The 26,007-nt window shown below is 41.0% G+C and overlaps 1 protein-coding gene across 5 annotated transcripts; it reads right to left on the bottom strand.

Moving 5' to 3' along the window:
* Positions 1–1,995: 1,995 nt before the first annotated feature.
* On the bottom strand, positions 1,996–22,282 carry NELFCD (negative elongation factor complex member C/D). Of its 5 annotated transcripts, none has more exons than XM_066624204.1 (15): positions 22,188–22,282; positions 19,159–19,274; positions 18,911–19,020; positions 17,759–17,868; positions 17,134–17,241; positions 16,122–16,274; positions 14,572–14,702; positions 13,344–13,509; positions 12,367–12,501; positions 11,026–11,165; positions 8,711–8,825; positions 7,705–7,800; positions 4,871–5,011; positions 3,475–3,604; positions 1,996–2,900 (listed from the first exon to the last, which is right to left on the bottom strand). In XM_066624204.1, exons 1-15 carry the CDS (start codon positions 22,251–22,253, stop codon positions 2,866–2,868), a joined length of 1,752 nt encoding a protein of 583 aa, XP_066480301.1. In that variant the 5' UTR covers positions 22,254–22,282; the 3' UTR covers positions 1,996–2,865. The 5 variants fall into 5 exon arrangements, 4 of the variants coding, with proteins under 4 accessions (XP_066480301.1, XP_066480303.1, XP_066480304.1 ...); XM_066624206.1 differs by having other exon boundaries at positions 19,159–19,271; XM_066624207.1 differs by having other exon boundaries at positions 19,159–19,271; positions 22,191–22,282.
* Between the last annotated feature and the right edge of the window lie 3,725 nt (positions 22,283–26,007).

The raw sequence follows: 26,007 nt of genomic DNA, 5'->3' as shown, positions 1-26,007 counted from the left end.
TTAAAAGCTGCTGAAGGGGGGAGTGGTTGCACAGGCAGCTCATATCTGAGGAATTCCAAGTTTGTCTTCATTCCAGGCAACACAAATAATTCAGCAAAATGCTGAAGGAATCAATGCCGAGAACCTACCAACTTTCACCTCTTTGGTGGCACTTTCACCTCTTTGGTGACAGCCATTTTCAACCACTGTGCAGTGCCACACTTGTGTGCCACGAATGGACCCCCGGTGTGCCGTGGGAATTTGGGAGAGGGTCATTTATCAATAGAACCATCAGATGTGAGCCCCCAGTAACAGCACAGTGTGCCTTGTCAATTGTCAAAAAGCTGATGGTGTGCCTTGACCATTTTAGTGCCTTGCCAGTGTGCCACGAGGTGAAAAAGGTTGAAAATCACTGCTAGATATTCCACTTCATCTTTTCTGGAGGCTGTTGCTAAAAGGTTTGTCTTCCACTAATGGAATTTATTCTTCAGTTAAGAGCACTGTCACAGTTTACAGTATCACCAGGTTGACAATGACATAAAAAGTGACAAGGGTCTGTCAAAGGGATGGTGAAGATGCAGCTAGGATAGAATCTTCAGGGTGTCAAGAGTTGAAATGGTACTGGCAAAATTCTTGGAGTATCATATGACGCTCCAACTAATGAAGAGAATGTCACTGAAAACTTTCATGACACCAACAACTGCTGCTGATACAGATATTATATGAAACCACCAGGTGATATGGAACTGGAAAAACCATGGCCGTGTACTAGAACCACCAGTATCCCTCATGGTTTTGTAATGACTGAAAAATATGCTCACCTGAGCCAAACGTTTATAACTGCTATTATGTATGCCATGAATCAGCATGAATGAGTGGAAGAGTGGGGTTTTGCTTCAAAGTGTATTCAATTTCATAAGGCAAGACTGAAAAGAGGATTATGGGAAATGGCACCCATAGAGGAGTGAATCAAAGCTTTACAGAGGACTCTGTATTGAACATGTACCATTTCTGACATTACTTGAACAGCATTGTTCAGACTATCAAAACACATTTAGGAGTGGATCAGCAAGGTGCCATTCAATTCCCAGATGGGACTTTTCAGACGTGTAAACATCTATGCCATCCCCCAGCATCTCCTCCCTATGTTGTTACTAAGCAGACATATTGATCAACAACTCCAGGATTATGATGGAAAGGACTATGTAAGTTGGAGGCAAATTTCAAAACACCAGCAAAGAAGAGCAACAAGGCACATCTGGAAGCTGAAAATTGTGGCTGCCATCCCTGCTTTCTTTCCAACACCTAAGCTACCCTGGACAGGTAGTTGTGCATGCTTGTGGGAGTATGAATGCTTAGCTGTAAGAACTATTATTCTGTGATTATACAGCATTCAGTGTAACATTTATCATAAATGTGTTGTTTAAAAATAAAAGCTTCTGCAAGCATTTCAGTCTGGCCATTGTAGTCCCCTTCTGTAAGATTCCATTAGTTAGAACTGTGGTCTGATCACCCACAGGCATAGAGGTAACTCTTTAATCCTTGGGAGGGGGAGGTGAACAATAAGTTTTTAAAAGAACATTGGAAATTGGTCATAATTAAAACCCACTGAACTAGGCCTGCAGGTACAGGCATGCTGGTTTAACAATCAAAATGGCCAGTTGCACGCTTCTGATGTACTGACACTGGTGCTACGCTATGGTACACTAGCCAAATCATAAGCAACATTGCTCCTATTTCTTTTTACTACAGGTGTGCATTGCTTATTGATGTTCTGATCAGTGACTGACCACATATATGACAGCAATTGCCCTCCCCTCTCCACTTCTCAAGGCACCTTTTTCACTTTTTTATTCTAAATGTTCAGGTCAAATAATACTTTCAGTGAACTAACAGATGCAGTGTATTTTTACTGTACCTTATACACACACACACACAAAATATCTATGTTCACCTTGAAACTATGATAGTTAATAACAGATTTTACAAAATTAAGCAACATTCTTTATCCTCAAAAAGAATTTATTAAAAATTATATATTGTCACGGTTTTTTCATCCTACATAAATGAGACGACAGGACTGAAAGTTATATAGTATTACATTGGCTCTATGCATTCTGATATATTTAACAATATCTATTTTACATGGTAATGAAACTTACCAGCAATGGTTAACTTTTTCAAAAGAACTAAAGGTCTGTGGCTCTTCACCACAAGCTGCAGAGAATTAGTAAAAACAATTTGTGATTCATAGCAGAAGCTTTGCAGAAGCAAACATTTAAAAAAGTAACGTACAACTATTCTTGGGAATAAAATGGGAAGCAAAAGGGTTCCAATACTTCTCTGTAACTGACAACAAACTGCTAATTCACAAGAATTCATATGGTAGGGGTGGTAGATCAGACAAATAATGTTGCAACATCTTTCCATTCACTAAAAAAGCACTTCATGGTGTTGTGGAGGAAATTCTTTGTTTGAAATCGTAGCATAGAATCAATTCTATGTACTGAAAGCAAAAAAATCACATGCTAAAAGAACACATTCTCTCCCAAAGACATCTCTTGGAGTAACACCATAACCTTTTGAATCATATTCTTTCCGCTTTGCTGTTCAAACTACAGGACATGCACCTGGAATCAAGAGCAAGGATGCTGCTCTCTTAAATGCTTCAGATTTGGAGGCTCGCAAATCAGTGACTGCAGTTGAAGTCATAACAAAGACTCCATCCTAGAGGAGTAGGATTAGGTTCCGCAAGCCCGCCAGCACAACTTTGCCTGACACGATTCAAGAAGCCGTGATTTCTGCCTTGTTCAATGCCATTGGTATTATTCTACACCGCAGCACAGAGAGTCCATGGCATCATTATTTGGCACCTTTTCCCTCGGTTCAGTTAACCATGATGAAGTTTGATTTACAATGAGCTTTAAAGAAAAACAGAAAACAAGACATGTTGACCCCATTATATAACACTTGTGACTGAATCTGGCTTACTTCAAACTGATTAACGTGTTCTCCCTGGTTTCAGTATGTGGGCGTATTTTTTAAATCTCACCTTGCAAAACTTCTTTCTACCATTCTTGGACCTACACACACAGTCCCCCCACTGTCCACAGCATGCACCTAATGAATAAGCTCTTGTCTACAAAAGCTTGTGCCACAAAAAGTTCTAGTTAGCCCAGGCATAACAACTCCTGAATGTTACCTGCCAGCATATCAAACATTTGTAGATTATAGCTTTAAAATGTTTATATCTCTGCTGCAGGCCAGCATTTGTTCTCCTGCACTGCTGACTGCCAAGTCTAGGCCAAGACCTTGAACAGATTATTGCAAAACAGCATAAGCTGCTCAGTCTTGCAACACTGATGAGGAGCATTTAAGGAAGCTCTATATTCAAAAGCCCTCTGGTTACAGGAACCCACTGTCCTTCATGTAAATCAAGCAAATTGACTGGCTACTCAAACCTGCACACACAGATTTATGTGGGAAACATTTTACCTATGAATTCTGTGACAGGATCATGCTCGCCTTCTGTCTTAATAGTTCCTGCAATGCTGTCATTTTCCAGGATTGGAAGAAAAAGCTGCACAAAGTCAGAGGTATATGGAGGGGCAATCACATCCAGCACCTGAAGGAACATCAGATATTAGAAGACTTCAGTTATCATGCCTCTAAGTGGAGCACCAAAAACATTGGCTCATTCATTTTTTCCTCTCTGAAATCAGACAAGCAGTTAGCAGAATCTTGCACATGCACCTGCAATTCTGAACACAGGTTGTATGCATGCAAGCACACTGAACCATGAAGTGGAGCACACCAACTTGCTGATGTTTCAGGCAAAGTAGATATAAGTAAGGGGTAACCACTAAATAATGAAGTAATATAGGAGGGTGATAAATAAGAAACCAAAAAAGGCAAAAATTCAAAATGGTGCAGACATGATTAATTAAAGCACCCTCACTGCTTTAGTAAAGGAAGCAAAGAGCAGAGTTCATGTGCCCAGGGAGCAGGTCTATTCATACAAGAATTACCTCTTGGTGAAAAGTCAGCTTATAAATGTGTTGCATAAGCTGTGTTTTGCACCACTCTGGACGTTTTCCTTTTTATCATTCTGCAGCCAAAGTGGGCCTTACAGCTCTTAAAGATTTGATCACAACTAGCAAAATTAGCCTTGTCACAATAATCCAATCTCTGGTAGTGTTCCTGTTGGTTAGATTACTATTAATGCAATATACGTGGGGCCACCTTTGAAGACCATTCAGAAACTTCAACTGGGTCAGAATAAAGCTGCCAGATTGTGAACTGGGACTTGTACATGTATTGCTGATATTAGGTTCAACAAACAACAATAATAACTATTAACAACTACTGCAATAACATCCGATATTGGTTTCCAGGTGCAGTTTAATGTGCGGGATTAGTGCTACAAAGCTATAAACAGCTTGTGACCAGAGTATCTGAAGTTTGTCCTGTATGAACCTTTTCCTGAAGATGATCTTCTGAGGCTCTGATCTAGGTGCTTCAGAGACTAGGCAGAGGTAACTGAGGGGATACAGTATTTTCTGTGGTGGTGCCTCAACTTTGGAATTGCTTCCCCAAAAACACCTGTTTGGTGTCAACTTTCTAAACATTTAGGAATAAAATAAAACTTTTATTCTTCTGGTTTTTTTTAAATATTTAGACCTTTGTTTTTACTTATCTGATTTATTGTAAGCATTTTGAAAGTCTGTAAACAGCATAAAGATATAAAATATATAAATACATTTATATAGAGAGAGGGAGCGCAAACGAATCACCACATAATTGGAGGTCTCCTGGACTAACGTGCCAAGGCACATGAAACCAATATGCAAAAACCGTATTCTACGTACCAGCTGTACAGGTAGTCACTGACCTCAGTCACAAAGTATCTGATCAAAGAAATGTCGGTGTCCAACTTCTCAAGACACTTGCGAATGTAGCCGACCACTGGAAGGACATACCCTCGACTCAGTAAGTGTACCATCCTGTCTAGAAGGGTTTTTTTCAATTCTAGCTGAAAGAACAAAGATGAGACAATGTGATTGATGCTTAATTAGCTAAACATAGACACTATTCAGTCCAAAAACACATCTTATAGTGTTATAACAGAGAAATAATTTTATAACAAAGAATTATAAACTGCACAGCCTTGTAAGACCCATCAACAAGGGATCTTGTGCATTGCCATCAAGACCCATCTAAGTTCAGCATTCTTTCTTTGGTCTGACTAACACAGCAACTCTGTCAACATGCACAGGTGCTTTCAGGTGCCTCCAGTAGCTCTATGTTCCAACAGCAGAAACAACTGCCTGTGGTTGAAGCACCTTTCCAATTCTCTCCTTGCTCTGGACAAGAAAAGAGCTGACAACTGTCCTCCAGCAGTGCCTTGCTTTTTCTAAAACAAACCCCCTCCCCCCCAAAATAGGAGGTCCTAGATATTTAACTGTGGCTACTTTTCTACATACTAAAGGGATGCTCACAAGCAGCACAAGATAACGGCAGTCATATTTTTGGTTCAAGCACCTGGTTATCTGACATATTCTGCCTTTGAACATGAGGTTCTAATTATCCATCATGACTCAAAGCTGTTAACAGATCCAACCTCCATTCATCTGTTAGGCAGCATCATTACATCTTACAATAGTGAATGCCATTAAATTTAAGCTGTATGTGAACTTGCCTACTGTCTACTGTCAATAAATACTATTGTGCTCTGAGACCATACTATAATTATACAAATTTGCATAATTCTCGGTGAAATAGTTACTTAATTGTAAGTTTTGGAACAATTGATAATCATGGATACTGAGGGAGGAGAAAAACATGTTAGCTCTGGGAGAGCCAGAAACACAGCTAACGAATTGGTTCAGGGACAGGTGCAGATTGCTGGAGTCGGCAGAATCAGCAAGCACCTGCGACAGCCACACCCTGGGTGTAACCAAGCCTACCCAGATTGGCCAATCGGACTACTTAAGGGTTAGTCTGATGAACCTCCAGTGCAGTAGTAGGAATGTAGTTGGAGACAACTGTGGAACTGCTGCCAAAGACTGTGGAGGCTGGATATATGTATGTATATATGTTGTTACTGACCGTGGACTGAACTTTGACTGTGTATTGTGGAAAGCTGATTTGGATTTGTTATCACTGGACTGCTTGCTCATCGTGCTGACTTGGACTGTTTACTGACTACTCTACTTGTGATATCCCTTGCTCTAAAATACAACTGCTGCATTTAAAGTACTCTGCTGTGTATGCTGTTTTGTGCACCCTGCTCACACTGGGAAGAAACCAAGGTTCCACCACCACCACTATACCCTCCTTAACCTTAACAAAACAGAGGAATGACATGAGGGGGCACAAGAGAAAATATTCCAAAGCTGTTATGGATCTAACCATAGTGTGACAGCCTCCCAGTTCCTATGTACAGGAGGACATATAGGAACAAAGAAACTATTCTTGGTCCCATCAGAAGAATACAAATGTATCCTCCACTTATGGTTATGTAGAGATGCAACTTTCTACGTCTCCTTTAGAACAGACTGTAGTGCTCAATTTGAGCCAGGAATCAGTGATATCAGACCTTCTGTTTCTGAAGCTGGGGTGCAGCTTCTAGGCTCCCCGTGTCTTTCTACTGGCAGGGACAATTTTTCCATGTTGTAGGCTATCTGGAGTGAATAGCCTCTGAAAATATGCAAAAGCCCCTCCCTTCAACACTAACTAACCCAACCAATTTCAACTATCTGGTTTTCAGACAGGCTTGGGCTTCAGCACATCTCTTTTCAGGATATTTAAATGCAGACTCAAACTCCTGCTACACATAACAATGTGTATCATTGAACACTACAGGACAACATTCTGCAGAAAGAACCCTACAATTGGTAACATCTGGCCTCCTGAATGGCTTCATTGGCTTTGCACTGCCGACCTCAGAAGCAAAAGAGGAATGTGGACCAGCAGCCATGTGTACCAACAGAATTCAGCAGCAAAACCTGAGTGAAAAGGTATAGATATCATATATCCAGATAAGGAGAAGCTCCTGCTCACTTCAGTTACTCTTTGTTGCTACCCAGGTCAGGACCTCAGCCACACACTTTCAGGGGCCTATTTCCACATAGCTAGCTGCAGGGTTGGTGTGGCAACAGCAGCACGACAAGGGCTGAGAAAAGAACTTGACACATCACTGTTCCCCCAGTATCTCTAACTACTTCCAATACTATCTGCTCTAAAGAGATCTTCAAGATTCAAGGACCATCCTTCATTCAAGGAAGAGGCAAGATGAAACTGTAGGGAAAGCTTGAGAATTAAGATGATTTAATGGCTGCTCAATTTACTTTTGTAAACTTTTTTGAGACTTTTTGCTGATAAGCAACACATAACTGTGTTAAAACAGAAAACACACACTAGTTTCTGGTCAGGGTTCAATTGGCATTTTCTACAAGAATTCTGCAACGTATTTCCTGTGGACCTCTACCAAATTCTGCAAAAAAGAAGAATTTCAATATTCAGGTGACTAGATCTACTTTTCTGGAAAGGAATTGTGGTGGTTGCAATTGTGCAAGTGGGCAAAGTATTTTAGCAGCTTCAGGAAACTACAGTTGCCAGGACTCCATGGGAAAAGCAATAACAGTTAAAACATTTCATTTCTGTAACACAGATGTGAAAAAGGAGACAAAGACATGGGCAGAACCCAAATAAAGTTTTCCTCACTTGCTCCATGACATCTAGCTGAGAGTGTTCAGTCTCGAAGAGTTTGACAAGAAGCTGCAGGACCAGAGGATGAAGCAGTTGATGGCACGTACTGATCTGCAAGACGGAAGCTAAATAAGAAAGATTCCCTGCAGTTCTAGTAACACATACACTTGGTCAAGGGACAAGTATTAAGAGGCACCTCATTCGAACACAGAATACTTATCGCTGCCACCCACTCCAGAATTCTAAAATCACCAACCAAATGGACAACCAGGCATTCTGATAAAGACTGGGTCTACAAATGCAGCAGAATGTCATGGTAGAAGGACAGCAATTTGTAAGCGGGCCACTTTAGAATGCTCCCCCACGTATATTTGCCTGCAAGTAGAAAATGGCATATCAGATAGAAAGTTTCTAGCCCAGGCCTATATATACTTTACTGTTTGCAAAGAGTTAAACACAAGGGAACATTCAAGAATTTGATTTCTTCACCTTTGCTCTGTGGTGGTGCAGTTGTTCTATGAGTTCATTCTGATGAATGTCTAAAACTAAGCTCAACTCACCCCATTACAGCTAGTAAATACCTGTCTTAAGAAGTGTTTGTGTGTTTCATCTGAACACTTCCAACATGGTTAGAGGAAATCATGCTCAAATAACTAGAACTAAGTGCAGGAGAAAAACATTTTTGACTTTTAATCTTTCAATTTTTTTTTTCCAATTAGAGGCCTTAATACTCTGATTAATCTTAACCAGCCCTATGTACATTCCACAATTCTGCACAAGTACCACACAAGTACAGAATCTCATACAGGTTTCAGAGGTCACAATTCTTACAACATTCGCTTTTATGCAAAACAATGGCCTCCCCCAAGTTTCAAGCTTTTGGTGTTCCACTGCTTTACATAACTCTTTGTCCCCTCCCAGGACCAGCAGAAACAAAATATATCAAACAAAAATCCTGAGAAGTATGATTTGTCATAGAATTTATGACATTAGTGTAGGATGCACACGCCCCTAATCTTACCTCATCCAATAATGCCAAGTGTACTGGAGTGTGATCAGTCTGAAGCTGGAAGTAGCGGGGTTCTGACACTGTCCAGTCAACCCATTTCAGCACCCCCATTGCTACTACTGGAAATCTAAAAATACAGGAAAGCGACTGCAGAGTTTGGATGTCTGTCCTGAACAAATCACAATTAATGCTTTAATCTACTCTCTATTGAAGTTTTCAGATCTGAATGTACACCAAAATTTTGGCTGGAGGCAGAGAGAGGGTGGGCAGGAGGCATGCCGGGGGAGGGAGCGGGGAGGCAGGAGGCGGGTCTGGTGGAGCTCAGCTCCACCGGATCCTGTCCGTTTGTGTAGGGCTCGGCGCCCTATATGATCGCCTTTATTTGTAGTGAGTAGCCCCATTGCCAGGCTGTTTTCCTTACCCAGGAGAAGGGGATGAAAGTCCCCTTCTCCCGAGGTGCTGCCCGCAGCACGCTGAGGTGCACAGGATGCAGTGGCAGCAGTTCTCGGTGACACTGCAGCCGTGTGCTCCGGGCAGCTCAGGATTGGGCTGCCCAACTGATACTGAAAACACAGGCCAACACACATTTTGCTTCCTTAAACGTTACACCAATTCCTGGGTATATTTGGGGTGCCGATTCCTAAAATGGCATCCGTTTTGCCCTACGACGTCTAGTTTTGGAGACACAGCACAGCCTCTTTAGTGAATGGTTCAAGCAGCTTCCTCATGAGGAAGCCTACACTATGGCTTCCTCATGAGGAAGCTGCTTGAACCATTCACTAAAGAGGCTATGCTGTGTCTCCAAAACTAGACGTGATAGGGCAAAACGGATGCCATTTTTGGAATCGGCACCCCAAATTCATATCAAACCACCATAAAGTTTGGGAAAAACTTTTCTGACCCTCATTTTTGTATCCCTGTGTAACTACAGTTCAGAAAATGATTCTGATTAAATTTCATGCCCATTAATTGAAACTTAGTCCCACTCCCTTTCCCCCTCTTGAATTCTTTTTAGGAGAATGGGTTTTTTTATTTTTATTTAATACTGTGAAGAGGAAATATTAATAATTGTTACTTCTGGATTTTTAAAAATTGTTTTGTGGAGGTTTTTTTGTCTATTCCACATAAACTAGTAAACAGTTCAGGAAACTGTTGCTCCATTTGTTACAATTACAAATAAATATTAAAAAAGTAAATTCTGTTTGTAATCATTGTTTGGATACACATACTAGTTGTTATGTGCTAGTTGTGATAATTTTATGCCAAGTCAAATTGTCCATAGTCATATTTTATGTTCCTAAAGTAACAGAATGACTTTCAATCTGGAAAGAAAAAAGTGCTAATGTAGCATTTTTTAAAATTTTTCTGAAAATTTCCATTTTTTCCCCTAAAAAACCAGGAAAAAACTGGGTTTTTTTCCGAGCTTCAAAATTTCTGGAAATTTTACATCTCTACCTTTCTAGCCTGTCAGCATGAAGTGACCCACCTTCTCCAACACAAAGCTGCTTGTTTATTGCATTTCTCACCTGAAGTGCTACTCCATGTCCCACTCTTGACTGAAGTGTAGCTGCTGTGGATGCAGGACAAGACATTCTCACTAATGGCACTGAAATTAAGGAAGCCCTTTCTTCAGGATGTCCAGGTGGCCTAGTCCTTACCAGCCTTCAGACAGGCAAAGAAAACATTTTTGTCTCAGCTAGCCTTCTGCAGATTCTTTTTACTGTAGTGTCTACTTCCATTCATGTTCCGAGCTTTGAACTTTTGAATTGCTGACTTTTTGATTGATCTGAATGTTCTTTAAATTACTAGCTTCATATTTTATTATATGACCCGAGATACTGTTTTAAACTTACATTTAGATACCCTGATGGCTTCAGTAGGACGGAAGGCAGGGAATATATTTTAATACAAATATATTTGTAACAAAACAAATAAGTAGTCTTGGGGAAGGAAGGCTGGAATACAGAAGAGTTGAAGGGAGTACAGGGCTGACTAAATTGCATTACTCCCTGATCATCAGGGCTATCTTTGAAACATATACCAAAACACATCCCACTCATACCCAAAACCTCTCTCTACAACCCTGAGGGCTAGAAACTTGCTTGTTCAGTTATTGTTTTCAAATATAGGTCAGATCTGACAACAACTGCAAGATTCCTATATTAATTGGTATAGGACTGGCCCTCCAGATTTCTCTGCTTCATTGCACTGCTGCTCTGAAATACTTTATATGCAGAAGAGAGTTGTGTGCATTCTTAAAACACAGGTTAATAAAAGTTCTGCTCTTATGAAAATGCATCAAAAATTTCATCTGATAAGGTACTTACCTGATGCACTGGTAGAGGGTGCTCAGTTCTGCCACAAGTTCAGAAGCTCCTTTATTCTCATTGCAGCAGAGATTGTGAACAGTCTCAACCGCTTTTGAAGTGGACTTGAGCTCATCTTTATTTATGCTGACTCTCTTGTTCTGTTAAAAAAATATGGGTTGTGTGGCAAAAAAAAATGCATGCATTTTTAGTTGCTTGACAGCACAATCCTATTCACACTTTTCAGTAAGCTCCATTGAACAAAATACTCAGAAGTGTCCACAGGATTGTGCATAGGCTTGTACTGTTAGGAAAGGAAACTTACTACAGACCATTTTGCCAACTTTTCTGAAAAGTGAACATACTTTATTTCTTTACATGCATTTCACTTGAGTTAGTCCACAGACTAGATTAACTCATTACTCTGCAGAAATATTCCCAATACCATGAAAAAAATGCAATAACACTGTTCTGATAGTGAAGCACTATCCAGTTGTATCTTGAAAGATATGGGGCCTATACTTGCTATCCATTTCTACGGACTATGGCCCTTTAGGGCTGGAAGGAGCGGGTGATGAAGATGTGATTTGCATGCAGAAGGTCTCCAGCATCAATTTGCAGCATCTTCAGATAAAGGTGGGAAAGTTCCCCCATCTGAAATCCTGGAGAGACTCTGCCAGTCAGTGTATACAACACTAACCCAGATGGATCAATTAATCATCTCACCTGGTCTAAGGAGCTTCCTAAGGTCTGACTAGCAATTACACCTACATACCTAAATGACCTTACAAAATTCAGTCTATAAGTCATCTACTGTGCAGCATTGCCATACTCAAAGAAGAAAAGCAAGGAAAGGGAGGGACTGTAATTTAGTGACAGAGAACCTGCTTAGGGTTGGGAAAGGCTCCTTTCTGAAACTCTAGAGGTTTCTGCTGCCACTCAATCAAAAACATAGTGCTGATCTAGATGGACCAATGGTCTGTCTCAGGCAAAGGCAGCCTCCTATATTCAAGGCATATATGGCAGATATGCCATCACAATCTTAACCAAAAAGTCATTCAGGCGGCTCAAGCAAGATACTCAAGCTCAGTCTGCCAACTATAAAAAGGGGATGTTAATTTTGGTCAAACCATGCAAGAATTTTGAAATAATTACAGCTAAAGTATATGGAAAGTGCTTTAAACATTTGCAAGATTGCTCTGTTAAATACAAAGCTTTTCATGTTTAACTCTTTCTGGAAAAAAGTTTATTTTTTCTAAATAACAACTTAATGGCATAACAATCATCTTTCATCTTCCTCATCTTGTTTTAAATGTACAATCTAACTCCTAAAGCAGCAGAACTGTGCTCTCCCAAGATTACCTTTTTCCAAGTTTCCACAACACTTGCTGCATATGCCAAAATATGGATATATTTGTGTTTATGGTCCTGGTTTATCTTAGCACCAGGCTTAAACAGTGACAGCATGAAGAGATCCAGGAAAGCAGGAACTCTGATCTGCAAAGAATGACATGAGTTAACCTGTGCAAAATCATGTTTTAAAACATAACAAAATACTGAATTTAGATAAGACGCTTTGTTCTGTTGGCAAGAAAACAGATCTCATCGCTCAGATGTAGTATGAAGCCTAATTGTGAATCATGACATTCAAACTGTCAATTTAAAATATTTAAATTTTTGATTTTACGCGCATGCATGCACAAAAAGACTCCCCCTACAACCACTGAGAAGTTTTTTTTTGAAAAACACCCCGGAGGACAAAGAGACTAAGAACATACCATTTGTTTATAACCATTCATTACTATCTAGAGCAGCGGGTGCCAAACCCTGGTCCATGAGCCATATCCCAGAAACATTCCCCAGGCCTCCCAATGCCTTTTAAGGCATTAAAAACATTACTTCTGGTTTCACAGATAAACCGGAAGTGACTTAGCTCAAGGGCTCAGAGGACCCTCTGGAGGCGAGGGGAGCAGATCTCCTCTTGGCTTTGGAGGGTGGGGGGAAGCATTCACCCGTACTCGCGGTTTCACTTAACCACAGGGGGGTTCTGGAACCACATGGGGGAATGCCTGTACATTAACTTGGACTGAATGATTATCTGGCAATCCATGAATGAAAGCTCCTTCCATTCAAGAAAGGAGAGCTGTGCTCAGAGAGGATCTCTTTCATGAGCGCAACTTTCTTTCCATGAAGAGAAGGAATTTTAATTCACAGAACACAAAGGGCAGGATTCAACCACCCGGGTTCTCTTCTTAAAAGGATACAGCAGGACTGTAACCTTGATGCTCCTGAAGTAAAACACAAGAGGAGACTTCTTCAAAAGAAAGATGGCTGCTTACCAGTTCTACTGGAGGAGGATCCATGCTTGTGAACATTTTGAATAAGACTGTAATATCAGCTGGGTTCAGGGCTCCTTTTGATAGCATGGCACCAAGGGCTTGGCAGGCTCGGGGGTATGAGGCAGCAGTACCCAGAGCTAACGTGATCTGACTAGCATCATGTCCTCTATACAAGATGTAAAAGAGAAAAAACAACAACAAAAAGAGAGTGAATTTTAAGCTGACTACAGAAGTAAGGAGTCAGACAATAAGTGAACCATCTTGCTGGGCATGCTAAAAATGCTACACAGTCAGACAATAAGTGAACCATCTTCCAAATCTTGCGGGCATCTTACTGGGCATGCTAAAAAAGGTCAAAGAGACTTCAGAGTAGTATCCTTCAGAATGGGTTTGGGGCTGACAGGCGAGTCCTACTAGAATCTAACTTGGGCTAATTAGACATGATTTACATCCTTTCTAATGTCAAATTTTACATCCTTTGTAAAATTTGTAAAGTAAAATTTTACATCCTTTGACTACCATGTTAATTCACGTATATTACTGTATTATATACATTTAGATTTATATCATGTCAGATACTAAGGTTTTAGGTTTAAAGACCTAAAAAAATACAGTGCTTAAAGTGCTTAAAAATTGAACAGATGCAAAATAACCAAAGGGCTCTAGAATGCACCCAAATAGGAGAGAAAAGCACCAGATCTGCATAATCTCAGTGATCAACCACCAATTTAAACTAAAAGGTCTTACAAAATGTCTGAAAGATGCCAGGCCAAATTGGCCATCCAACAACAGGCAGTTCTATAGTTGTGTAGCAGCTACCAAGCATGCCACTCTGTATGCTCTCATTGTTTAAACCTGATGCAGGGGGGAAGTATTCCCAGCTTATTTTAGAATGGGTCATGATGGCTGAGGATTCTGAATCATTCTGAATTGAGTGTCAAAACTCGCTAAGCCTCCATTTATGCTGATGTACAGATTTAAGGCACTCCCTATGATACATCCAAGTCAGGATGATTTATTTTACCAGGATTCCCTTGGGAAAATATAATGACTTCTGGCCTGACATTTTACCAATATTTGGGCACTATTTTTCCTGTCAGTTTCAGTTTGGGACAATCTCTCAAAATAAACTGCAAGAGTGGAACAGGCTTAGCTTCCTTTTCAAGCTGACCAGGAGTAGAGGGGAAGTGGAGTTAAATTTAAGCGAATTAACATAGCAAGAATTTACTTCTCATGAGCAAAGCGCTGAACCTCCTGAGCAATCCTGCGTACAGCAGAACCACCCTGCTCTTCCTGGGATAATATGGACATCATAGCTTGTGCAAAGAGGTAAGTATGTTCTCCATGGCACACCATTTTCTGCAAACATAATGATACACAAATTATCAGCTAGTTTTTAAAAAAGGTGTCCTTTCAACACATTTAGTTTGTCATAAGGTAGTACTAAGAATGCCTTATGAAAGTAAACACACTCTTTATTTTTGGTTTTTCTTTAAAAATAATGCTCTGTTACCATTTGCAAAAGGTGAGAAAAGCCTCCACCTTGAAGTTTAATGAGATTCCCCCCAATTTTGGCCTACTAGCTAGCAGCCCAATTCTGAGCTGCCTGGGATAGCCAGGCTCGCCAGCACCGAGAAGACCTGATGCTGGATCCTGTGCACCTTGGACTACCGCGGGAGGCACCTCAGGAGAATGGACTTTTGTCCCCTTCTCCCGGGTAAGGTAAGCCCCACAATGCCTCCCTCCCTGCCCCTGGCACACCACCATCCCTCCCCCCGCTTTCTCTCCACCCCTGCCGGCCCCCCTCCCCGGAACACCTCCTCCCCGCTTGTCAGGGTTAGAAAACAAGCCGGGGAAATTTGGCCTGGATAAGGTAGGGCCCAAGCTGTGTAAAATGCTGAATCACCAAGAGTCAGGTGGATAGAGAGCTCACTAATTGAAACAGGTGTTGAGCTAGCATCAGGAGGAGACAGCACCCTTCCTAATTCACGCACAGTGCTTTAAAAGGATTGCAAGAGCCCTCATGTGTGGGAAGGCAGGTGGTCATGTACATAGCACGCTGTGCTGTCTTTATGTTTCTTTGCTATGCTGCTGTTATATCCGTTACCTTGTAAATACAGACTGAAATAATGAAGGATTTATGTCTGAAGTGCTCTTTGTGTGGGCTGAGTCTTAGAGGCTGCATTCCGCAGGCAGCAACAAATAAGAAGCTGCTCCTTCCTCGACACCGCTCCCGCTTACCGTGCCATGGCTCGGTGCAATATAGAGGTGCAAGGGAGAGCAAGCAAATTAAGGAACTTTATTTACAATGTTAGCAATACGATCAATAATTTACACGTGTGAATAATCTTAAAAATATATTGCTAGCACTATGTCCTTCATAATTACAGCTATTTATTAATAAGAAAAATATCCCAGTGAATATTGTATAAACTACTACTTGAATGTTACTGTACAATATGAAGCTTAGTCAATGGGTGGGGATTAGAGGGAGAAATAATTTCCCTGCCCATTTCTCTACTAATTCTGGAGTACCAGGTGAATATGCCATGACTTTATGACAAGCTCCAACTTCCCTTTCTTCTTTTTTTCTCCCTCTAATCCCCACCTATTGACTAAGCTTCATATTGTACAGTAATGTTCAAGTAGTAGTTGGATCCTGGGAAATGGTCCAGGCAAGAGAGCCCCTCATACCTATTCCATATCAGATGCTTTTGGATATGGGATGCATTGTAGTGAGAAAACAAAACAAAGGAAAAGGCTCAAGGCAGGACTTACAGCAAACTCAGGTAAATTCTTCTCCAAGTTTTCTTCCCCACCATCTAAGATTGTAGCTAGAGAGGTACGTAGTACTCGAGAAAAGACCTCTAACTGCTGGCATGCAGTTGACACACTGGTTATCTCCCCTTGGTATCCAGCATCAGAAATAAGCTGTAACAACAGCAGCAGCTGAGACAACAGCAACACTACATATAACACAGAGAAACTCAGGCCCACCAGAACATCCATGTGCATGTCAATAGATACCTCTGCATTCAATGGGAGTGAAACGGAAACAAACTAGTAACTACATCTGTGTTTTAAGAATGAAGAATTTAAATTTAGACTGAAGAGGAGAGGCAACCAAGATGAACAACTATAACATTATCTTACTCTCCCAAGTGTTGGTACAAATTATTGAATTTGTGCTCAACGTATTTGCCCTGATCCCCTGCAATTTAAGATGTACAGAACTGCTGCACATGCTTGGCCTCCCTGCGCCTCAGAATACCTCTGGATGCGACCAGGAGGCACTTCCAGTTGCATCCAGAGTGTGGGTCTCAGTATTGGCAGATGGTCCAGGGACAGAGCCCCTGTGGGTACCAAGGTCCAACCTGTAGTTGTGGAAGGTTAAGGAAGCAGAGACTAACTGACAATCTGTAATTAGCATCCTATGCATAACATATTAATTAATTAATTAGATTTGTAATCCGCCTTTCTCCCTGAAGGGCACCCAAGGCAGCCAATATCACTTAAAATACATACAAATATATAAAACTATAAAAATACAATAAAATTGATAATACACAATAAAACAATAAGACCAGCAACAATAAAACCAGCAGTATAAAACAATTGTTAAAAAGCAGACATTGTACTTTCTATCAGATGTCGAAGGCTTTCTGAAATAAGATAACAAATGCTGTTCCGACAAAAGCACTCTGTATCCTGTCAACTACGCTTTCTCTCTCTCCCTAGCATGACAGTCGCAGGAACTACTTCCAGTTGACTTAAACTATGTATTAATTACCTTAACAGTGAAGTTCAGCATAAGGCAGTCTGGATGAGCTTCAGCCAGTTTGTAAAAGAGGTCCCTCCATGTAGTGTGCGCTATCATTTGCTCAAGCCATGCTGGGGTCTGACAACAGAATAACATAGTTTGATGGGTCAAAAAAACTAGTCCAAGTCTTCGATACAGCTTTTGAAATACCCATGGGAAAGATACTGTTGCCCAGTAAAAAATAAATTGGAATTTGCGCCTTGGAGATCATAAATCACGCCATAACAGAAAAAGGAAGTAATGTATAAATGGCAATACGAAAACCTTCCACTACAAATAACCAGACTGGCGAACTACTAAACGCAGTAGCTTCCTGGTCTGTGTACCCAGTGAGAGCAACACTTTGACTAAAATGCATACAAATATATTATTTATCTCCACATTGGAAAAAACTGATGAAGCAGCCTTAGGTGATGTTTACAAAACTATCTTCTTCCTCATCTGTAAAATGAAAAGCAAAGGCCCCAGTGAAGAGTCTGCAGCCCAACATGGTAAAAACCAAGGAGGTTTGTATCACTGAGCTGACCTTAGCCAACATTTATTTTGTAAGGCTTCAGGTTTTCACAGTTGGTAGAATTAAAGTTCTATGCATTACCTCTCCTTCCTCTGTGAAAATGGAATCTGCTTTTCGAGGATCAAAGTGTTTAATAAGCAAGCTTTTTAAGTGGTTTTCCACTGTCTCCTGGACCTGAATTGGCTCAACACCTGCAATGAGAGAGGTCATTGTTAAGTAACGAAACTCTGTCAAGCAGCAGCTCTTTAACATTTCCTAACACATTTCATATACCTCAGGACAAAACAGTACACATCATCTACCAAATTTAACCAGAAGGCAATTACAATCAGGAGGTGTTCATTTTACAGTAATTTGATTTTGCATGACAGCTCTCATGTGATGTTTCTATTTGCATCTTAAAGTAACAGCTACCAGCAAACACAGCCACTACAGTGCAGCAACTGTTTCCAAAAACTAAAAGAGTAGTCTTGTGTGTGTGTTTGTTTCTGTTTGATTGTCTTTGAGTGGCCAATAAGGAGTTAAGCCTGGAAAGGAAATGGTCTATAGTTACTCTTAAAAAGGAAGATAAAACTGCATAAACTGTATCAGCATATACTCCGTATATCAGCATATAACTCCATATACTGTACTGCAATGTTTCTCAAACTGTGGGTAGGAACCCACTAGGTGGGTCACGAGCCAATATCAAGTGGGTTCCCATTCATTCCAATGTGTATTTTATTTTTAATATTTTTGACTTGATGCTACCATGATATATGACTGCATTTGGGAAATGTTACAGATCTGTACTTTTAAACTGGCTACTATGTACATGCTTTAAACAATGACAGTCAATGGGCTTACTCCTTGGTAAGTATGGATAGGATTGCAGCCTTTGGGATGTTTGAGGAATTTGTTTTAAATGGATCATCAACAGCTTGGGAGGATTCTTCTTTATTTTAAATAAATTTTTAAACTTATGCTTATTGGAAACTTTTAATTTACTTAATTGATTTGATCATATGGGGGGTACTAAAGTTTTTCTTTCTTGACGATGTCACTTCCAGCCACGGCATCATTTCCATGTTAATAACATCACTCTGGTGGGTCCCAATTGTCATTTCAAAAAGTGAGTCCTGGTGCTTAAAAGTTTGAGAACCACTGCTGTACTGTATGGCTGTATTAGCAGCACTTCTGGGATAAGGTTTTGCAGAAAAGTAGCAGCTACAGAAAAAATTATTGGTAACATACCGGTTTGAATGAGCCACTCAGCCAGCAGATTTACGGTCTGAGCAACAGCAGTATAGTTCTCTGATAAGAGCTGGATCACATTCTCTGGAGAGCCACCTGCCTGGAAATACCTATGAAAAAATTCAGGTAACTTTATTTCAGACAAACTGTGAAGTAGTAACCAATCTCAAGGTAAATGTTCAACAAACTAGATACCTTTTCCAAAGTCCTGACTTCTACCCACGTCACTCCAAACTTCAAGTACTTACCTTTTTAAAGTATTAAAAATGGAAGGTTCCATTATGTAATCTCTGGTGGAAAATTTGTGCAAACATTCTTGCTGGACCTCAGCATCATCCTCTTCTCCATATTCATCATCTTGCTGCTTAAAAGAGCAAAATTGCAACAGTTAATGTTTGTACAACATTATTTCTCTTGCTGTACACTAGGTAGGTGTATGTGACATATATATTTCTTTCGCTGGAGTTCAAAGAAAGCATATACATTCACTATCCCACAATCCTGTCACTAGATTACAGGAAGGCAAACAGTAGCATATACAATGTATTTTGAACCACCTACACTGGTTACCAATACAATTCAAAGTATTGGTCTTGGCCTTTTTGCCCTTAAAAATCTGAGACCAAGTTACCTGAAGGATTTCATTCTTCCATATAGATCCGACTCCCCTGGGGGCTGGGGGATAAGAATAGGCCCTCAGTTTGGCTGTACTTTTAAGAGGCGACTAAACAGCCACCGTGTAGATGGGACTCGTCAGCCTGGGAAGGCAGCTCATCTGAGAGAAGGAAAACTCTGATCCCAAACCTCCACTGCCTTGTGGCTATATCTAGTTGTGGAAAAGGCTTCAGGAGTCAACCTCGAGGCAAAATCCGGAGCCGGAGTCCCTGAGGCAGTTCATGGCTGAACACAGTCACGTTCTGGCAACTCCTGCGACGCCGCTGGAACCAACCATATTGGCGTCTGCCTTTCCATTGGACCATTTCAGCGATGTGGAGAGGGGGGCTTTGCTGCATGGGTAACAGTCTATCCTCCACATCTACTTTACCCAGGCTCTGCGCACTGGAGAGGACACTCTGTTCCAGAACCACCATTCAGAGCGCGATACCATAGTCTTCCGAGACTGAAAGATGCCAACATAGATCTGGCTAGCCCCCAACATCTGTCTCAGAGGTCCTGCTCTCTGGCCTGCCATTGACAGAGCTCCAGCTGGCATGCACAAGAGAGCGGGCCTTTTCAGAGTAACCCTGCCATTGAGGAACTCACTTCCAAACAGACCTGAACAGCTCTCATACCTGTGCCCCACCACTTTCAATGGGTCTTACTCTTTAATGTACAGGATTATGGGGTTAATGATTACATCTTGTAGGACTGTCAACAATTCTTTTGATAAATTGACACTGACTGGTGGAAAGTGATTGTTTCAGATTTACACTGATAATGTTCTGAATCAAAGGCAGGTGACTTCAACTACATATGGATGTTTAAATAAATAAAAAGTCAGATCTTCCAAGGGCAGGCAATGGTAGTTGCCAGAGACAGAGTGCCAGTCAATCTTCCTTTAATGTTACCTTGAGGACATTTAGATAGTTCAATAATTGAGAGTCACTAAGAACTATGACAGCACAATTCTATGCATGTTTATGTAGGAGTAATTCCCATAGTGTTCAAGATGGCTTACTTCTAAGGTAAGTATGCAAAGGATTGCAGCCTTACCCAGCTTACTCTTTAATGCCAGAAGAGAAATTGCTCATAAAAGGGGGTTTAAAAAAAAAATCAAGAGGCTCTTATAAAAGATTGGTTACAGAAATCTAGAGGATACCGTTTATGGTGAAATTAACCCATTTGATTAGGTTAGGAAAAGAATGTAAAGGTGTATACAGAATACAGGTGTGCGCCACTTGACGGGGATACATTCTCCGATCCTTGCTGTTATGCAATTAGGTCATTAAGTGAACATTCAGTCCAATCTATTGCCTTGGTTGTGTAAACAGACACTCCCTGTCAGACACTAGCTGTTTGCACACACTGCTGGAGATGTATTGCCTCTTCTTTGCATTAAGAGCCTCTCTGTTGTGTAAACAGACACTCTGCTGGAGGCTAGGGGAGACATGATTGCCTCATTATTTATTTATATATTACTTATATATGCGGTCAATCATTAAGCGGCGCCTGACTGTAAATAATTCACATTAAAATAAAAACCAGAATAGGCATTTATCATAACAACCCACTAGAAATCTACCATAAAGGGCAATTGCATTTCATATGATTTCATCAACCAAATGGTCAAGGGTTGAAGTAAAGCTCTGAGTTGTAGTTAAAGACTCAACAAATAAAAAGGACTGGGGGAACAATCCTATCCAACCTTCTTGCATTGATGCAGCTGTGTCAATGGGCATGAAATGCATCCTTGTAGTGGTAGGACAATCATGGAGGCCTCAAGAGAAAGGAACATTTTCCCCTTACCTCAGGACAGCACTGTGGCTGCATCAGTACTGGAAAGCTGGATAGGATTGGCCCCTGTGAGATTACATCTTACATGCATATTTCAAGATCAATTCATAATTTTTAAGAATTAAATTCAGAATTATCAAAATAATTAAAAACAATAGATTATTAAGAAGTAATAAATTAATAAAATAATAAATAAAATTAATGTATTTATAAATTATTACAATTATTTAGTTGATGTTTATTTAATTAGTTCTAAATTATTGCAATTAATTAGATGTTTATTTAATTAATTATAAATTATTACAATTAATTAACTGATGGTTATTTAATTAATTGTTATAATTATAGTAATTAATTGGTGTTCATTTAACTATTACAATTAATTAAGTGATTTTCATTTAACTAATTATTACAATTTATTAATTGGTTTTTTATTTATTTAATTAAATTAATTAGTAAATTAATACTTATTAACATTTGCAATAATAAGAAATATTTATAAATACATTTAATTACTAACTCAAGAAATAAATGGCCTTCATCAGTGGCACCTGCTGGTTTCAGGCTCATTTCCTACTTTTTATAACTTAAAAAACTTGCATATGAAGCTTTTATAAACTTTAATAAGAACTTTTTTCCTCCTATCCAATGAAAAAGCAGGTCCAAGACGAAGAAATTCTTGTGACTAAGAGGAGAAAAGGTGAATGATGCTATGGTGATGACGTCATGGTCATTGTGATGACGTCATGAGGGCCCCTCCTTCCCCCTGCCAAGGAGCGGTTGGCCCACAAGCCGTCGCTCTCCCGCCCCGCCCGGCTCTCACCACGCCTCCATCGGTGTCGTCCCCCCACTCCGCCGCGGTGCCCCCGAAGTACTCTGGCTCCTCCATGGGCGCCTCTCGCTCCGCCTCACGTCCCTTCGACGACGCCCCGCTCCGCCTCAGGCGGCGACCAATCAGCGCCGCGCTCGCAGGGGCTTCTGGGTAACGGCAGGCGGGGGAGGGAGGGAGAATATAGAGACGGGAGAACTAGAGCGGATGCCACTATTCATAGAGATGGCAGAGGTAGAGCGGATCACATCAGCTCACCATAGAGATGGGAGATAGAGCGGGTACTCATTGAATGGGTGAGGCGCTCTAGTATTTCACCCTTCTCTCGTCTGTCGCCCCCTAGGATCTGGAGGACCGCGGTGCCTCACAGGTTGGGCAAGCTCCAGAGAAGACTGGAGGGGCTGTGGCTTTGCCTCGGAGGAGGAGCTCAGCCTGGGCAGGCTGACAGGGTGGGAGTCTCACAGGATTCAGTGGAACTTCCTTCCCAGGAGTCAGGGTTGGATTAAGGTTCCAAGCAGTTGGGAAGGGACAGAGTATTTCTGAGCATGGACAGAGTGTGCACTAAGGGCAGGGGTGGGTGGGGAGGCAGGTGAGGCAGGGCCTCCCCACTGCAATCTTTGGAAAAGTGCTACTGCATGTGAGGTGTGCAAGCACGCACAACCCACGTGCACATGCACATGTGTGTGGGTTGTAGGTGCTTGCACACCTCACAAGCAGTGGCACTTTTCCAAGGACTCGTGGGGAGGCTCTGCCTCACCTGCCTCCCCATCCACCACACATCCCTGGCCCTGCGTGCTTCGGCTGTGTGTGCTGACACATTTCACACATAGCAGCGCTTTTCAAAGGACTCCAGTGGAGAGGCTCTGCCTCATCTGTCTTCCCACCTACTGCACGTCCCTGGTCCTAAATGCGCAGGTTGTGGGTGCTTGCACACTTCACACACAGCAGATGTTCAGGGGCAGTGCATGTACCACTAGACAGACACCACCTCATGCATCAATGGTAATCTTACCAGTGGTTGAGAAACGCACAACACTCAATTGTACTCTGTTCTAAGCTTTTTCAGGAGCCCAGCTCTAGCTCCTTTGCTGGATGGACCATTTGCCTTATGCAAAATTGCGTTTCTCAAACTGTGGGTCAGGAGCCACTTGGTAGCTCATGATCCAATTTCTGGTGGGTCCTGCAGAGCTGCCAATGAAAACACAGGTGATGGAAAGATCAGATAACTAATTGCTTCAAGCCTTATTCAAAAATCAGATAGGTGCTAACTGCCCTGCAAACAGCTGAGCTCCTGCAGTTTGCAAGGAGCAGAGGTCCTGCAGTTTGTAAGCTTGTGTAAATATAGGGAGATTAATGTTTGAGCATCTTTTTTCTGGTGTATTTTTTTTCTGTCAGTGACAGGTAGTAGGGTCAGGTGAAGGCTGGGTCACATCACTTAGCTCCACAAGCCTTGAAGCTATTCATTAGGACTGCCTCATTATGAGAAATGGATGGAGTTTTCTTGCAAACAAATAACTTGTAAATAAATAAAATATTCTCTCTTTCTAGATTACCCCCCCCCCCTTTTTTTTAAGTATTGCAAAGCCATGTGGATCCCGATGGAGTGTCATCTTAAAAAGTCAGTCCTGGTACTAAAACATTTGAGATACACTGTACTATTGTTTTCAATGTTCATTTTTTGAATGTTTGGGATTCCCATTCATTCTTCAACTGTTGCAAATGTAAAACAGCTTGGTTTGCAACCTCCTATCCCTTCATCCTTCTTGGATGTGCCTTCAGTACAATCACTGCCAAGTTAAACCATTTCCTCCCAATGCTGCTTATATGCAACAGGGACCAAATGTGTACAACTATGGGCCGGGCAGAAATGGGTTAATTCAAACAGTTTTTTCCCAATACTGTCTCACATCCTCACAACTAATGACCATCCAAGCTAAATGCTACTCACCAATCACTGATGGTAACCCACCCAGGATTCAGACTGCAACCCTTTGGCTAGAGACTGAAGCAAATTCCTGGAGACTCCAGGCTAGTCCTGGGGGGATTCATGAATAGGCTGGCTCTCTAAAGCAGTGGTTCTCACACATTTAGCACTGAGACCCACTTTTTAGAATGAGAATCTGTCAGGACCCACTGGAAGTTATGTCATGACCAGAAGTGACATCATCAAGCAGGAAAATGTTTTACAATCCTAGGCTGCAATCCTACCCACGCTTAACCAGGGGTAAGTCCCGTTGACTAACATTGTTAAAAGAATATACATAGTAGCTTATTAAAAATACAGGTCTGTAACATTTCTCCAATGCAGTCACATACCATGGTAGCATCAAGTCTAATATATTAAAATATTGAAATGAGGACACACCTGAAATTGGTTCGTGACCCACCTAGTGGGTCCCGACCCATAGTTTGAGAAGCACTGCTCTAAAGGATCAAAGTTATGAAGGTGGGGTCTGCTCCCTCACATGCATCCACCAGCTAAATGGAAATTGTCCAAAATTTCCACCCAGTTATTTGCTCAGAATTGTTGTTTTCAAAATCACCAGTAGTTTAGGGTGCCCAAAAAGCTACTGCTACCTTAATTGGATGTATCTAAGAGGAGACAACTTCCTAAGGCTGCAGTACCATAACCTTACATAGCACCCCATGTACGTTAACAGGCAAATTGGATTATCTTTGTAATTCCAAGTAGCACCAGGCTTAAAAACTGTAGTACTTATGGCTTTCCTAATTAAATTTAAATATGTGCATGTGTTTACACGAAGCATCAAGTCAACTGAACCAAAGGTATTGACCTTAAAAATAGAAGTTGTGAGGACTGCTTGGTGGTGGTCTTGCATTGGGGAATACATTTTCTATTGGGAAAAAAACAGCAGGTAGAATCGAGATCTTCATAATTTTACAGTATTAAATGGGCTTTTATAATAGATATGATACATTTTAATGGAACTGGGTTACTTTTTTGGTACTTTTATATTAAACAGTTTGTTGCATATTAATATTTTGAGGGTTCTAAATTATGTTTTGGGGTAGCTGATCTGATGCCTTAGTTTGGTCAGCTGTTTACTTCCTTGAATTATTTAGAAAAGGTGCAACATAAATTTTTAAATTCGAATTGCCCATCCTCAGTTTCTTAAAACCATCAGGTAGTCACCAGAGAAATAAACTTGACACAAGATGTTATGTTCCATGCGTAATGCTAAATCCAAGTGAAGAAAGGAAAAAAGCAGGATTTGCACTTCTCCATTTTTTTTATATTTGTACACATTATTGTGCAAATAATCTACATCTGAAGACAATGACTTCTTTTCTGGCAAGATCCAATCTGGTCATGGTAATACATGCCTCAGTATATATGAATGTCTTATACCAAGTCAGAAGACCTAGTTCAGTTTTGTCTACAATTACAGGCACATCCTGACATCCAGGGTCCCTTGTTGGAGATTGTCAGGATGTCATTCAGCAAGCAGAAACCACTGCAACCACCTGCAGACCACATTGACCTTCGAGGCCAATGACGTTTCAAATGGCAACGCCTGGTACTTGTACTGGTATTGGAAGTGGCATGCCCAATAGACAAAATGCAAACATCTCTGATAAAATGGTCTTTGGGGGATGTGGAGAGAGCTACAGCTGCCAAGGATCATCCTCCTTGAGCGTCTCCAAGGATTGACCAGAGGGACTGCTTTCTCAGATGGTTGCGCCACTTCAGGTTCAGGATTGTTCCCATTCTTACTTGGGCAATGAAAATGTGGGAATAAATCTTAACGTTTACTCCCCAAGTTGATCATGGGAAACAGGTCTGATGGCTCCG

The sequence above is a fragment of the Tiliqua scincoides genome, chromosome 4 (assembly GCF_035046505.1).
Source record: "Tiliqua scincoides isolate rTilSci1 chromosome 4, rTilSci1.hap2, whole genome shotgun sequence".
NCBI lineage: Eukaryota > Metazoa > Chordata > Lepidosauria > Squamata > Scincidae > Tiliqua > Tiliqua scincoides.
The sequence above is the reverse complement of the archived record's forward strand: the minus strand, read 5'-3'. Positions and strand labels throughout refer to the sequence as shown.

What these genes read in the sequence shown, in the direction of transcription:
- NELFCD (XM_066624204.1), bottom strand. Translation starts at nt 22,253, where the DNA reads ATGGAGGAGCCAGAGTACTTCGGGGGCACCGCGGCGGAGTGGGGGGAC. An exon ending in CAGCGCTTTGCTCATGAGAA is followed by an intron (nt 13,510 to 14,571) that starts GTAAATTCTTGC and finishes CATCTTGTATAG; the next exon opens with AGGACATGATGCTAGTCAGA. An exon ending in ACTTGGCATTATTGGATGAG is followed by an intron (nt 7,801 to 8,710) that starts GTAAGATTAGGG and finishes TCCGTCTTGCAG; the next exon opens with ATCAGTACGTGCCATCAACT.